The 17,041-nt window shown below is 35.2% G+C and overlaps 1 protein-coding gene across 1 annotated transcript; it reads left to right on the top strand.

Annotated features, from left to right (window-relative positions):
- The first annotated feature begins 10,543 nt into the window (after positions 1-10,543).
- On the top strand, positions 10,544-16,977 carry LOC106099814 (LIM/homeobox protein Lhx3). Its single transcript, XM_013278480.1, has 7 exons — positions 10,544-10,631; positions 11,412-11,586; positions 11,851-12,059; positions 12,392-12,578; positions 14,751-14,908; positions 15,468-15,653; positions 15,760-16,977. The coding sequence occupies exons 1-7, from the start codon at positions 10,544-10,546 to the stop codon at positions 15,915-15,917; spliced, it is 1,161 nt and encodes a 386-aa protein (XP_013133934.1). The 3' UTR covers positions 15,918-16,977.
- Positions 16,978-17,041: the final 64 nt, after the last annotated feature.

A 17,041-nucleotide genomic window follows, 5' to 3' on the forward strand; every position in this document is an offset into this window, starting at 1 on the left:
TTTATTTCAAATTTTGCAGCGTAATATTTTATCTATTTTTTTTATAACATAAGGTGGCAAACGAGCAAGGGGCCACCTGAATCCGCCAAAATGGCGAAGCGACCGCTGCCCATAGACATCCGCAATTGCAGATGCGTTGCCTACCCTTATACGACGGAGGAGGAGACGCACATAAAGAGGATATTTCCCCTTCCTATGCATCTCCTCCACCGTCAAATCCACTTCCTCTTCCCAACCTCTCCTTATAAGAAAAGGGTGGTAAAGAGAAAGGGACTTAAATTAGGCCTCCGGCACCACACTCACATCAGACGAAACACGGAATTGCTTCCATTTCACGCCTGTCTTCTGTGTGGTCGTGGTATTACACCGGACGTGCCGGCCCATTCGTGCTAAGATGTTAAAGCGGGCACTACCACTTTTAAATTACCGATTAGCACGATTTATTGGGAAATGGGTGACCTGTTTTGCTATATCTGCAAAATTTGTAAGAGAATCGTGCAGCGGGCGGAAAGTACCTACACCAAAAATCTGTGCACCAATTATCTTAATTACGTTACGAATAAATTTTCCGCAAAATTTCGAGCTATGCCAGTTCCACTTTTATCTATAAATATCACTCATGAATGTAAAACCTTTACTGCCTTACAAATAAACGCTGTATAAAGTTGATTTTAGGAATACACTGAGTGTAAGCAAATAGGAGTTCAAATTTTGCTTACACTCAGTATATTCCTAAGTGTAACTTTATACCGCGTTTATTTGTAAGGCTGTTAAAGTTTTTTCCTACAATTTACATGCTTTATTCAGTTAACCTTGGAGTTGTACAATTATAGTTAAATAACCGAATTAAAATAGCGGAACACGTTTCAGTAGTGCAAACTTTTTCACTTGCAAATAAATTATCTTGTTTATTGCTTTCCGCTTGAGTGATTCTAGGTATTTATCACCTAGCAATTTGTAAAGACATTTCTGGATTATTTATTTAACAATTGATTTTTGTCATTTATTTTTCTAACTTTCTGACTTGTACAATATTCGTTTTATGCTTTTGAATCGTTACTATATGCAAATAAATTATTTCTTTAATTTATTTTAAAGACAAAGATCCTTGAGTTTCATTTTAACTTTTAATAATTAATTCTTTTAATTTATAGCTATTGATAAATTAGGAAGGCGATGTTGAAAATAAATTTGGAAATAGAATTTAAATCCATTATACCTTGTAGTATTGTACACATATTTAAAAATCGACGTAAAACAAAAAGATATGCAATTTCAAGTAATTATTAAAATGTTAACTAAAGATGACTTTGTAGTTGCAATAATGAATATTGCATGAATGTTTAGATTTGGTTTGCTAATTGTAAAAGTTTTAGTTATTAGTTTTCGCTTCATTGTTTACATGTAAAGGCGGTTTCACACCGTCACTGCAAGACGGCATTGGGCCTAATCAGAATGCTGGTTCAAAAACTGGTAAGTTAGACGCAATGTTAATAAAAATGTTACGTATTCGATAAATTAATTCTCAAAATTTGTATCATAACAGCATCTTACAAAGTCGTTGTTCTAATTGTCTAAAAGTTGTTTATGTTCTAAATTTTTTTAACGTTTGAAAATCGCTTTTAGGTATTTTTTGAAGGTCTACTTCGAATTACAAAAACTCTGTTGTATACAGTCACGATATACCACGTTACTATGTACGTTTAATTTGTACATTCCTTATTAAATTTCCTTTGTGTCTTATTACTTTAACATTGTAAATTATAGTTTAAAAGTTATCCACAAACATGTTTACAAAATAAACTGCTCTTCAGTTATTGAAAGTATTTGTATATAATTTAGAAATAGAATTTAACATCTATCATTAATTATGTCAGAATAAGTAAGACCAAATTACTAATACGAGAAATGTTCGACCATTTGGAACCACAAAAAGTTAACATTATCACTCGAAATTTTAACATACTAACTAGTTATAATTATGTTTATTCATCAAACTTTTACTGTTTCATGTGATACTTTGTTTTCCTATCATACTAATATTATAATGCGAAAATTTTGATAGTTGGATGGATGTTTGTTAATTTGTAGCCTAAACGGCTGAACGGTTTTCGATTAATTTTGGTATAGATGTTAAAAATAGTGTGAAAGAACACATAGGCTATTTACGTTTTTTTTTTAATTCCACGTGAACGAAGTTGCGGGCGAGAGCTAGTTATAAATAAATAAATAAAACACTTTTTTCCTTTTCCATTATCTTTAAGTGCCATCTTCTTTCAAAGTTCGGAGATCACTAGGGCAACTTACATTCTTGACACCGCGGCTCTAAAAAGTGAACGGATGCTCTTTCCAAATCACTGGCATAGGTTTTTGAGCCAGGATGCTCTTCAACACTTCGCTTTCCGTGAATTTAGCCTTGTACGATGAGCCGCAGTAGTTCGTATTTTAGCCTAATCATCGTCATCTTTAGACATATTATCTCTTGATATGATTACAAGAACTAGACATACGTAACGGTAACCTTAGTATCGCCAAATGTATTACAAGGTCATAATCATTTTATTATGTTTCTAACCATTGTTGTGAACATACATGACTTTTACATTTTCAATGTAAATCTATTAATTGTGTACATTAGTACTTCATTTGCAATTTTTATTCCATATGTCGCGAACTCACAGAAAACGCAATTTGATTAAACCAAATTAAAAGAAAAAACATAATAAGGTAATAGACATATCTCGAAAGCGGTGAAATAAAGTATGAAATTTTTCGGTGAAGGTATATTTTCTGACGTACTTTACACAATAGGGCCTTGTCCAAATTGTAGTTATACAAATTTTGTCGATATCGATTTTATTTTATTGATATTTTTTCGACAAAATAGTATTTATCATGGTTTGATGGTGTCAGGAAAGCCTCTTGTGTTATTGATATTCAAATAAAAACATGTTAATCTTTTCTAGAACATACGCAATGGACCGCTATAGATATTATCCAGTATTAATCTTTTTCTTACAATTTGTTGGTAATTACGAACGAATATTTCGTCCAATTTTAATATACGAGTTTACACCGGGTAGTGAACAAACAATACGAATATATTCTACATGGTGTTTAAATTGAGTTCATGTTTGCCAATATACTTAACGCGAAATGATAATGTTATGTTAAGGCCGACATACGGACTGCTTAAAACGGTCGACAGGCTGTCGACGTTGGGAGTTCTGCATTTGTAGTTTGCCATACTTATACTGTTGATTGATTTCGCTGCTGATAATGAGGCCTGGATCACCCTGTGTATCAATCCTTAATGAGAATTGGTAGCGATAATTCAAAATGTAAGCGTATGTAAGTTGTATTTTTACTCTTCCTTATTCGCTTATTTACATTTAAATAACATTTTGTTTTAAACAAATTTTTGCAACTACTTAATTATTTGCCTTAAAGTAATTAAAAGTCAATGAATGATTCTAAATTAATTTAGTCTAGTACTATAGGCGCGTCGCTTCGGTAGCAGGCTTAATGACTTCACTGAGGTCAACAAATAACCTCGCTATACGGCAGGATAATATCAATTCTCTTGATTTGATTCTTATTATGAATTCTACGTTCTATTACCCTACTACTATTCCATTTGATAATATACTACGTTCCATCACAGATAATACAATACTTATTTAATAAATAAACAACATGAACCTAACAAAAAACAAAATTGAAACATAACTAATACGTTTGTACGATACTAAAACGCAATAGTCGTCTGGTTCATATTTTTAAATTACTACATACACAACATTTATTAACACTACATGTTTTTAAATGCCGAAAAATAAGTAGAAAATGGTGAAAATTGAAGTGACAATTTACTTTAACATCGAACAAACGTCATTTAGGCTACAAACTCTAACAAACATCCATCATTTCACATTTATAATATTACTAAGAATAAAGATTTTTACAGCAATATCTCCCTAAATCATTGTTATTTTACTATTCTAGTCTCTTATTTCCATAAATAGAATCCGTCATATGGGTTTTCCGTCTAATTTGATGATGCTGTATTGTGTTTGCTGATCAGAAAAGAAGCCTTTTAACTGACATCTAAATTGTAATTCGACTCTGATTGTTTACACGGTCGTTAGCAAGAATATCTTTTTTCATACATCTATACATTTTTATAATAATATGATTATAATAAAACTGTGCCAGTGAACTGTATAAAATTACTTATAGACCTTGATTTTACAACAATCATAAAACAAATTAACAATCGTAAAAATTAAATAAAATGAAAGGTAACAGCAATTATTATAATAGATAAAAACCTTATATCCTTAGGTTTGAAGCAGTCCAAGGATTCAATTATTTATTCTTACCTTTTAGCCGTATCGTGTAAGTAAATACTTCAATATTGAACATACATGAATGCAAAATGTCAACTATCCACACCGACATGAATTCTTTGTGCTTATTTCCGCTCAGCATTTACATGTCTCTGGCCAGTTGTAACTGAAATTTTGTGAAACAGTCGCATTCACGTCAGCGGAAATAAGCCACATTTGTAAGATAGTAGAATCAAATACAACCAATACGAAACATAGTTGGATTTCGGTGTTAGACTGTTTCATCACCATCTTCCTTATCCTACTCCCGTAGGGTCGGCACAACAGGTTTTTGTCCCCCACATAACTCATATCATACGTCATCTCAGTCATCACTCCCTTTGTGATCATGTCACCTTTCGCGCAATCCATCCATCTCTTTCTAGGTCTACCTCTAATGGTGTATCCTTCCACACTCAAAACTAACGTTTTCATTGTTGAGGTTAGTCTGATTTTGATATTTTAATTAAAGTGATTAACACGATAAATTACATTAAAAATATATTTTTTGGTATTCTTATTCTCAAAATTCAAGACAATATATTAAGAAGTTTAGTGTATTTAACTTAGTGACTGGCAGAAAATAATAATTGATTTTAAATCCTCGTATCCAATTTGATGTAATGCAACCAATATAAAAACCGTTATTACCTTTGTATTATCTCATAGTTAATAAGGGAAATCCCGATAATCTAGACTTTAGTTACGCCTATTTTTTTAAGCTAATACAATAAAAACAACCAGGAAGTTAACGTATTTCATGCAATTAGTGTGTTTTGGTTCAAAGGCTACGTTTGTAAATAGATATTAGATGTTTGCGTAATGATTACACTGTAACTAGTGAAATGACGCATAGCAACACTTCGCAAGTAATAAATTCAGTTCGAAATAAAAAATATTTCAGACTTAAGACACTGACAACATAAATAGGTAGTGAACGCCTTAGATTTTTTCTCATATCTTGTGAGTAATTTAACTCGCGATCATTTTTGAGTGGCAGGTATAAAAATTCGCTAAAGACTCCATAATAAAAGTGTATGCAATAGCATATACTGCGTAAGAAATATGCAAATTAAAACAAATGGAATACTAGTTAATAGATTAACATAATGGCGGGATCAATGGGAATTCAGTAGCAAGTTTAGTGGCGAACAACAAGCATGACTAAATGTGTTGTCGCGCGGCAAGCATGCGTGCCAGCTTCGGTTACAGCTACCGGAGCCCGGGACTTCGACACGGTGACGTCACGCTCAAGCCTTTCTTAATATACCCTCATTAACGAACGAAACCCTGTTCGAGACGAAACAATGTGCACATTCACTCGACACGAAATTCGACTCGTAATCACATATTAAACCATTATTTCTTGTTATGCAGGATCCTTTTAAGGTACAGAACGTAAAAACAGCTTTACTGTAAAAGTATACATTATTGTGTTACTATGAAAAATACTACTCTACATTATGATACCATAGTAGCTTAACTTATAATTTGCTTACACAAAGTTCTTATCTAATGATCTAAGGACAAACTACAATCTGGAAGCATCTACTACATATACCAAAAAAAAAATACCTAAAAAATAATATTAAGATTTAAAAAAAAAATATTGACGCAAAATTTTTAATCGACTAATCATAACAACTTAGAAGACAAATAGAGCGGGTACGCTTATTAAAAATATTTGTTTGGCAAACACACCGCCCCTTTTCGTGGTTACCCTCAGAGACTTGGGGCTTGTAGTGGTTTGCAAATAAAAGTAGATCAAAGAGTCGAGCGGGCACTTCAGCAAGTAAAACGTTTCAGATTCTTCTCATGTCGACGGTTAGACTTCTGAATTGCATATAAACTTCTGTCATAAATGTTTGTATTTACTTAGCGTTTGCTTTCACTTAGGCATAATACAAAAAGTTCCATTCGAACTACATGCTTGTAGTTTCTGTTACTAAAAATTTATTAAATTGTGACTGTAACCCTATATAAGATTTTAAAGTTTTTAAAACGCAGTTTTAGTCATAACCTAATAACTTGTCAGTGCTTATGAATACTTAGCAAGTTAGTGTGCATTTATTAACATTGGACATTTTTAACCAACCTAGAAATGTTCGACAAAATTACGTAATAACGCCTCCAAGAATGAGCGATGAATTTTTTGATCCTTCCAAAGCAGGATAAAATTATGGCTAAAACCGTACAAAGTCTCTCCAGGCTATTTTATGTTTACCATGGCCTGGTTAACGCTGTTTACTCAATATATAACACGGTTATTGACACAGCGGGATCATTAATACAGACGAAGAACCCACTTATTAATTTTAATAAGTAGGGTGACTCTTTGAAGGGGCGTCGACACTAAGCAAAGTTTGTTTTATTAGTTTTGATTTTATGTGTGGTATTTCGTTTGTGTTTTAAAACACCATACTTTAAAAATGCCAAACTTTAATATAGAAATCTTTTTTAAAGACAACTTGGCTATTAAATGACATTTAATATCAACGCCTGTAGATTTTTTGTAGCAATAAAACTTTAATACAACTTAAACGTTTAGAAAAAAAAATGTTATGATTTATATTATTATTGTTGCTTAGTATAGTATAAAAAATTACATTGGTAGACGTCTGGCCCTGCTTAGTCACCGTATCATTGGGAGTTAACGAACCCCTAGCGTTAGATACCATAAAACTGTCTGTATAGTAGGCGCGCGCCGCCCGCCGAGCATCTCTAAATTGCATTTTAATCTAATTATCAGATGATATAATTTTTCGGTTCTCTTATAATCAAATAATAGAGACATTATCGAATTAGAATGCTTGGTTCGGGGACAGGCGGGTGACACGTCTCTGCTCTTATGTTTATAATTTAAATTTAACTTAATTAGGGTAAACAGTAAACAGGAATATCGAATACTTCAGTTCATTCGACTTTAACGTATTTCAGCATTCCTTTTATGAATCCAAGTTACCACAAAACAATATTCTAATCGTGTCAATTGTATTTTTAAACTACAAAATGGCAACGACCTGGGTCGATTGATAATAGTCAAATATCCAATAACATTCTTTCGTAAATGTTTAATGGTGTTTAAACTTATTTTCAGGATCACTTCTAGTTATAGTGAATGGTAATTGACATAATTGTTTATTGCTTTTTATTGTCCTTTTACGATTGAAATTATTATCAAGATATCTAGGTATATATTAATGTTATAAAGAGGAGAGAAATGTATTTTTGCATGTATCAAAATAACTCAAAAACTTATGGGCCGATTTCAAAAAATCTTTCACTATTAGAAAGCTACTTTATCAGTAAGTAATATAGGCTATGCTTTTTTTGTTTTATTATACGCAGGCGAAGTCGCGAGCAACAGCTAGTTACTAGATAAAGTACTAATTTACAAAGTCAGAATATTGTGGTAAATCTCTTTACGTCTGATGAATACGCGGTGCTATTGTTCTATATTATGGTTATTCTTAAACAAACCAGTTTAATAATAATTCACTAGTACCATAGAGCGATGCACTTTAAGCAGATGATAAAATATTATTGTTACATATATTTGTATGTTATTAGGGCGGCTCTATACGTCGCTAGTTTCCCATGGAAACGTAATACCGAGAGCCGGCGCCGCGGCACGCGCACGCCGACGCCTAAGGGAAAATCAAAAGGAATACGACAAATACGAATGATGTTAAACATGAATACTTGTATGCATTTTGTTGATATGAATCTAAACTAAATTGCTTTCATAAGTATTGGTCAATATTTTTATGGTAAATGAGTATAAGTTAGGTATTTTGGTAAGCCACGTTAAGATTTGGGTTTTATGATCTAATTCTATAGCTGTCTAGTGTTATAATAACAGCCGTGATATTAAAGTATTTTAGAGTAAACAGTAAGCATCCGACTCGAAGGACCAAAATTTATTGCGTAAAAGTTTTTTTTTATTATACAGACAAGTGAATTGGTAATATGTACAGTACAAAGAAAGAAAACTCAATCACATTGTAAATGGAGTTCTTTCTTTTTTTTAACTGCTTGAAACCTAAAAACATGTAAAAACACCATTAACAATACATATTAGTTATATTTATTGTCCTCTACTTATGTTAGTATACTATACTAACTAAATCTAGTTTATTTATCTACTTCATAAACTGTTGGTAATAGTCAGCGAACTTAAAGCACTTATTGATTCCGAGTACACGGCTGTCGGGCTCCATCACATCAAGTATCAAATAGTAGAAGGAGTGAAGCGCTAGCAATGCGCATCAACCCTCAATTACGGACCGGCGCCCGCGCACGCGCCCGCACCCGGGGGAGACCGCACGCGACTGCCGCTGCCCGCAACAATTATCAACCGAATCAGGACTACACTAACTTTTTTTATTCAATTTGCGACAAGTTCTATTGTAAGGCTAGTGATCGATTGTAAAATAAATATTTTATTCAACTCTATAGATCTATACAAGTAATTATGTTGCTAACACTTGTTACAATTGTAAGTATGGTTTCAGAAAATAAAATATCACGAAAACGTGTAAAAATGTGATAAGGAAAAGCTTTTTGTTAAGACGCAGCTTTTGTAACACAAACCACACCTAAATAGTCATATGTTAAGTATTTTAATGAGAGTGTTCAACACATTGATATTACATTTAAACTTTTATATGAATAAGGGAATTAATTTATTCATAACCTGACATGGGTAAAAAATAAAATTGTAATATATGATACCATAAAATAGCGAAATTAGTAAAGATTGAACGTTTTGATGTTATTCGCAATACAAACATTCAATAATCACATACACTAGCGTAACAAATGATTTGTTTTGCTTAATATCGTGTTCAGTTTGTTTCTGGACGTCACTGATCCCAAAGGGGAGGGAGGAAGGGGGCAGAGTGACGTCGGCAGTGATTTATGCCCTCGTAAAGTTGCACACGCGGCTGCCCTCGCGTTCACTTGTATAATTTATTGTACGCATACAAGTCACGCTTTACCCGACTGAGTTGTTAGATATATTGGTAATAATGCAATAGTACCAAGAGTTGAGCACACCTGGACTTCAGTGTTGCAATATGTTGCAATGTGATATTTACTAAAAAACAAAATCCATAAATAAGTGCACATAGTACAACTTAAAGTAAAATAATGGCTGATATTTAACATAGAAGTTTGATGGTCACGTCACAACTTGGTAACCATTTAATTACACGATTCAAAATCTTAATATTTTGTAGTAAAGGTTTTCAGCGTTTTCATGATTACTCTGACATTGTTAATGGTCTACATGACAGTGATCTGTTAAAGTGTTAAATATTGATAACTTGTAAGCTTTGTTATAAACACATATTAATGTTGTAAACAGCAACTAAGTTAAAAATAAGTTAATTAGAAGAAAAGACATAAACGGGACTTTAGTGTTAATCTGCACCCGTAAAATTTGTTATGAACACAAATAAATCTACTTTGCTTAAATTTATAAAGCATCATTTGAACATAAACTTTGTTAAACTTAAAGTCTGTAGTAGATTTGGCAATACTTGTTGTGGTGCCTTACCATATGTCAAATCAATAAGTTTTGTAAACGTTAATACCTAATTAGAATTAAAATACACACGTTAAACATTCAACCCTAAATCAACCTTTTACCCCTAATTATTTCTACCGATTGTTAAAATGAAAGAGCTAGTTTTAAATATGTAGGAAGTCAAAAAAATACTCAAACTCTTTTGTAATAATGTGTTTTTGCAATAAAGTGAAAACGTTAATAAAATAAAATTATGAAGTTCTATTACGGTTAGAACAATTAATAATCATACAATTATTTATTGTTCATACGTGAACTAAAAACAAAATCAGATTCCAACTTTATTGACGAAATAAGAAAGCCTCTTAAATGCGTCTGCATCGAAATTACAAAAAAAGCATACGGCCGCGAAGCACTTGAGCTATGTAAAGCGTTCAATACACAGGGCCGGATTCGCGATCGATTAATGGGAGGGCCGTGATCGTTGTATTGGTTGGAGGGCGTGGTGGTCGTTATCAGGGAAGATGTGTCAGCCAATGGCGGCAAGCTGGTGATAAGGGTTGGGGTGGCGGTCTGCGGGCGGCGGGCGGCAGTGCGGCTGACGGCGCGGTGCGGGGCGGTCGCAATGCTCGCCATGATGTACCCAGGAGACGAAGAGCTCGACATGCGTGTACCGCCGATACAACTGGAACATTTGCCAGAAGTGTTCCTTTGTACGTAAACCATAATTTTCGTGTCTGTGATTTTGTGCGTTTGTTCTCTAACGTCTAATTCAATTGTTTTGGTTTTGCTTTAATACTCGTAATATGTGTGTCAATGAATAATTACTCAAAATAATTAAAAGGCAGTTACATTAACATACAATAATATAAAAATATTGAAAGTGTAGTATAGTGCTGAAAGGATGAATGAAGAGTGACAAGGGAAATTGAAATGCAAATATGAGTGGCAGTGTAACACAGAATTTACTAGACTAATGTCATACGAATAAGTTTAAACGAGCACCTTATTTATAACTGACTACCAGTTTAGACCAGTCTAATGTGTAAAGGATGTAAACAACCTGACTTGTGTCAAATATTAATTTTTGCCTACCTTAAATTCGTCTTCGATAATCTATTGGAATTTCGACTCGATGTGCGACTGTTTTTCATAGCAACATGAACATTTGTAACTTCCAATAATGCAGAAGTGATAGTTAATAGATTTTTAATCTTCCACGAAACTGTTTACGTGTATTTCATCTGTAATAGAAAAAAAATTCCTACCCAGTGTTGTATTAAATTTAAAGTATTGTGCAGCTTATAGCCCGAACTAACTTAAATAAAGATTATCGTATAAGATTCATGATGAAAATGTCTGCTTTACTCAGTCTATTGAACATTGTATCTCCCTAGATAATAATATATCTTTAAAGTTCGGTGCTGATGTAAACGATAAGAAGACCTAGCTCTATGTTTCGGTTAGTTGTTGACGTAGCGTGTATTGTGCAGCCAGTATCCCGAAGTGCGGCGGCTGCCACGAGATGATCGTGGACCGGTACGTGCTGAAGGTGTCAGAGCGCACATGGCACGCAGGCTGCCTGCGCTGCGCCGAGTGCCGCGCTATGCTCTCCGGCAAGTGCTTCGCCAGGAACAACCAGCTTTACTGCACCGATGATTTCTTCAAGTAAGTCTCTTTACTAGCATACGTTTAGAGTAATACGATCACTCTTATTACAATTGCGATGCCATTTTTTAACAAAGTGTCTACCTATATATTTCATTAATAATTTCAACATATCAGGACCACCGAATCAAATATTATCCAATTGTAATCACAACGATTTTTAAGCCACACTTCGTCTATATTTATCGGATCATTGACAGTGACCATAAAGTGTGGTGCAAAGACAATATCACGTTGATAATGTTGTTGTGGTTGCGGCCGCTGTCCCAGGCGCTTCGGCACGAAGTGCGCGGGCTGCGGGCAGGGCATCCCGCCCACGCAGGTGGTGCGGCGCGCTCAGGCACACGTCTACCACCTGAGGTGCTTCGCCTGCGCCGCCTGTGCTCGCACTCTTAACACTGGAGATGAGTTCTACCTCATGGAAGATGGCAAGCTTGTTTGTAAGCCTGATTATGAAGCGGCCAGGGCTAAAGGTGTGTGTCGCACATTTAAGTACTTTATAGCTTTTGTAGAGTTAAAACACACCTTTTTTTTGTTTTTAATTTACATTATGTGGAACACAATTAATATCCGCCAAATATGTATGTATAAATTTTAACGATGAATATAGTAAAAAGCAGTTTATCCTAAAATCAGTAACATTTACATATGTAGAATAAAGAAAAGAGGTGGACAGTGAAGGACACTTAAGTAAAAATTTTTGGCATTTGGTTATGTGTAGAGACATAGCATGGAATTCAGATAAGACTTTACTTATTTCAAATCTAGTTAATCATGACCCTTACAACACTATTATATACCAAAGGAGGTGAGGGTTCGCTGGACGGCGACGCGGCGAGTAAGCGGCCGCGTACTACCATAACAGCCAAGCAACTGGAGACGCTGAAAAGCGCGTACAGCAGCAGCCCGAAGCCAGCGCGACACGTGCGAGAGCAGCTCGCGCAGGACACCGGCCTCGATATGCGTGTCGTGCAAGTCTGGTTCCAAAATAGGTAGGATACTGAAGATAAAAAAGCTATGCGGTACCGATGCCAATATTTCTTGCAGCTATAGCCCTTAACTGATTAGATAAAATACCTTGTTAAAAGAAAATTATCTGTTGTTATTAGTATCTTGTGCATCTTCCTAGATAAAAATCTAACTTATAAGTTGCGGTGATGATGTCAACGATATAAAGATATAGTTCTAAGTTCTTTCGTTTGCTAGTTTACATTGTGCATGCGTGTAAAATGTGTTTCTGTTAGATTACATTTGGATTCATTTGTCTATTATTTATTTTATTCTATTTATTTTTTTTCCACTCAACACAAGTGCTGATCTTCCGTGGATACGTAGTATAGATTAGATGACAATCAAAGTCAAAAATATTTTAAATAATATCATACGTTTTATATTTAATGCAATCAATAGAAACTACATTGTTTCTTATCGCGTATTGGCCGTATTTTAACACTATCGCACAGTTTAAAAAGTACTAAGTGACTTTTCAGTCGTCTAAATGTTTTAAGAGAATCTGATACGCTTCGCGCCGTTGCGTATGGCCATTTAAAATGAATAAACCGAGATATTCGTATCGTAATCAATTTTGCACGCGCGTTTCCACCGGGCATGTGTATTGGGGCAGTTGATTTTGAAATGGTCGCTGATTTAACAAGACGTAAACACAGATTAACAGTTTACGACCGCCTCAAGCTAAACGTTCAAATGGCAACACAAATTAATTGGAATATCACAATAAAACTACATAAGGCTTAATACAAGCTTACATAATGGTTGCCAACCTCCGATAAGAGATGGCACTTGTAGAAGAAGAAGGCTAAGAGCCTGTCCCACCAAATTGTAAATTGTCTAATAATACAACGTGTAAAATATGTGATAGAAATATCGGATTTTGCTAACTTATCTGACAGTGACGTCATTTTAAAGTGTTTGAGCCTCTATTAGCCAGTAGTGGGACAGCCCCTTAATCTTGAATACCATTTAGCGACTTATCATACTTAGCTTTAGCTTCGTAATAACTTTATTCAAAATTCAATTTAAAAAAAGCCACGCAGATTATTATGATATAACAAATATACAGCGGCTAACTTCTATAAAAGGTATAATAGGTCTAGACTAGTAAAAGAAAACTATTATAGTTAAATGAAAAACATGTTCAGGTATTTGAAATGGGGGTATAATAGAATCGATCAATAACAATTAGCGGTCAGAATAGGATATATTGGGTATTGTGTTGAGACCTTGCTATTCGATATCGACGACCTTCATACATGAAAATCAGACATTATTAAGTATTGTTGAAAAAGCATTGAAACATCACTAATACATAGTCCTCTCGCAGGCTTTGAATATAGAGAAACGGACTAGGTAAAAAGTCACCGTTGTACTAAAATGCAGTAATTTTTCGTGGGCGGACAAGGTTATGATGACAATCACACCTAGTGCATATCCTGCTGTCGCGGCTTTATGAACGCATGCTGATTCAAAAATTTAAACAGTTACACATTACAACCACACAAGCGGGGAATATGTCTGCCAGATCCTGTCATTAAAAGTCAAAGGTTGGAATATCGATATTTGCCGTACGGCACAGACGCGTAACGATGTTTTGTCGCGCGCGATCGGGTGCGGTCACGGTGCGCGTCACGCTCTGCTCTTTGGCCTCGCCTCGTAAACCTAGCTGCGTTATCACAACGCTCGACTTCTTATGTACTTTATGTACACACGTCACTTGTACTGGTGGATTTTATTGTTGTGAGTACATCAAGCTACAAGCAACAATTCGTTGCATAGGAAACGTACGCAATAACTATACAATGGTTGTCCAATAATCCAGGGTAGACATATCGCGGCACGCGCGGTGTCCCCGCGGACAGGGCGGAGGCACTTTAATTAATCAAGCCCTTTGTTCCTGCCCCCGCCCTCGCCCGCCACACTCCCTTCGTCCCCGCGCCCTGTCGACATTCTAATAATCTACCACGCAAAATATTCCCGTACGGCTTGTTTTGTTTGTTTAACATTTTATTCACTTTAATCGTAAACTACCAGACCGTAAGAATTGAAAATACAGTTATCCCTATAACTCAATACATTGGATTAGGTATTATGTCGTACATTTTGAATTACCATTTTTGATCTTTCTAACACAATTTGACGATACTTAGACGAGCGAAAGAAAAGCGTTTGAAGAAAGACGCTGGACGAACGCGGTGGTCGCAATACTTCAGATCTATGAAGAGCTCAGGCAGTGGCTCACCGCGACACGACCGCCTGCTTGACAAAGACGAACTTAAGATCGACCTGGATTCCTTCAGCCATCACGGTACGTAGTAATCATATCTAAATTTTAGTTTTCCACACAAGTAAATACGAGCATGTCTATCTAACCCGTTTTGCAACCTTTTGCAAAAAAACCAAACCAACCCCCTTTTGCAAAAAAAAATATATTGATGTTTAGCTACGACAAAGACTATTTTTATTTTAAAACATTAGGTCGGTTAAGCAAAAACCTTTTTTTTTTCAATATTACAACCTAAGGTAATCCTCTTATAGTAAGCGACCACTTCACGACAAATTGCCGCAACGTGTTTAATACCTTTCGACTAAGTTAAGTTACTTAAGTTGTGCGAAATATTTATTGCTATAGAATTGCGAGTAGGATAATTAATGAAAACTTCAATGGCCTTTATGGGTGAATCTTTGTAGAGCCAAATATCACTATTTCTGTGTTAGGACCAACAAAATGTTCTAAATTCAATATGTTGCGTAAGATAAGAGCCTACCTAATTGTCACTAAGATGGTTTGGTCACCACCATCAGTGCATACTTTGTAGTTTTGATACTTTGAATTACTACTTTGTAACAATGCAATATGTTTGCAGATCTAAGCAACGACAGCTACAGCACGGTGGCGCTGGGCGGCGAGGAGGGTTCGCCGGCGGGCGGCGGCGCTGCAGGCACAGTAGCACGCTTCGGCGGCGGCGCCACGCCGCCCTACCTGCGCGCCCACTCCCCTCCGCATGCGCACTACCACTATCCACCGGACCATCTTGTCTACACAAATATAGGTACGCACAATTCTTATACTCTTTTTTGGCCTTGGTACAGCTTTAGTCAGATAGAAGAAGAATGACTTGATTGTTATTCTAAATTGAATTGATCTCTATATTGCAGGTCAAGCGATGAGCGGTGCTGGTATTGGAGGCGCTGGAGGAGCGTCTGACATGAGCAGCTCGTCGTCTCCGGCGGCTGGAGGGTACCCGGATTTCCCTCCGTCACCGGATTCGTGGCTAGGAGAGCCTCACCACTATTCTCCGCGTGGCTTCCCCTAGCGGCGGCCACCGCCGGCGCACGCGCTGCCCGCGCACCCGCCGCCTCCCGCTCTCCCCGCACAACCCCTCGAGCTGGTTGTAAAACGTGAACTCTAATGATACACTACAATAGTGTTACGATGAAAGATATGTTGAAATCGGGTCTCGAGAAATCAAAGGGCAGACTGTAATAGTGAGTGAAGTTTATTACATATAATAAGGTAAAACTTTCTGGCATGAAAGTAAACAAACAAAACTATTAGCTACTTCTTATTAGGATCATCATCAAATCTATAAGATCTAAAATTAAAGTTACAAAAGTATTAAAATGGAATTATTGAAACGCAGCAAGTTATTTCAAATTTAAAGGACGATTTACCTAGTCCACTGAACTAAAAGCACAACCTTTGGATGCAATTCCTCCATAGTGACCACAATTTAAATCAAATATTCCCTAAAATAAAACAAAATCTCAACTGGTATGTTTCCAAAATGTCAAATAATTGTATCAAATGTTAAAAAACATGACAAGACTTAGAATATCTACTGAATGGTCAATTTTTGTCGAATTATAAGTAAGTTAGAGTAATTTACTATAACCTGTCTGTTTTTCTTTTGATAATATTAAGTCGAGGTATATAAAAGCCAGCAATGTTCATTACAACTCTGTTTACAATAGAATGGCGAATGTGCATAAATAATTTTTCATAACTTGAAGTTTTACATTTTACTCTAACTTGTTCTTTCGTAAAGATCAATATTTCATACCAACAATGGTTCTTCAGTCTTAAAATCCAATTAGAAGATATTGTAAATTAAACAGTGATACAAGAAAAGAATATGTAAGTTACAACTTTTGTAGAATATTATAAGTAGCTTGTAAATGACACTGTAAAAAGATAAAGCACAAATAATGTGTATACCTTTATTAATTTGGTATGTAAATAAATTAATTTGTAAACTATGTATTATACTTATAATGAGTTACTATGTATGTAGTCTTATTTATTTATTTATCAAGAAGATCCACCGAGTTATACAAAATATTTTAATAACAACGCTAGTGAATAGAGGTCTTTTTGGTAATATCTATGTACTTACAACTGTTTGTTGTTAAATAATTAAGACATCTTTGAAATGATATT

This window comes from Papilio polytes, unplaced genomic scaffold (assembly GCF_000836215.1).
Source record: "Papilio polytes unplaced genomic scaffold, Ppol_1.0 DF824102.1, whole genome shotgun sequence".
Classification (NCBI taxonomy): Eukaryota; Metazoa; Arthropoda; class Insecta; order Lepidoptera; family Papilionidae; genus Papilio; species Papilio polytes.

What these genes read in the sequence shown, in the direction of transcription:
- LOC106099814 (XM_013278480.1), top strand. Translation starts at nt 10,544, where the DNA reads ATGCTCGCCATGATGTACCCAGGAGACGAAGAGCTCGACATGCGTGTA. An exon ending in TGCACCGATGATTTCTTCAA is followed by an intron (nt 11,587 to 11,850) that starts GTAAGTCTCTTT and finishes TTGCGGCCGCTG; the next exon opens with TCCCAGGCGCTTCGGCACGA. An exon ending in TCTTGTCTACACAAATATAG is followed by an intron (nt 15,654 to 15,759) that starts GTACGCACAATT and finishes TCTATATTGCAG; the next exon opens with GTCAAGCGATGAGCGGTGCT.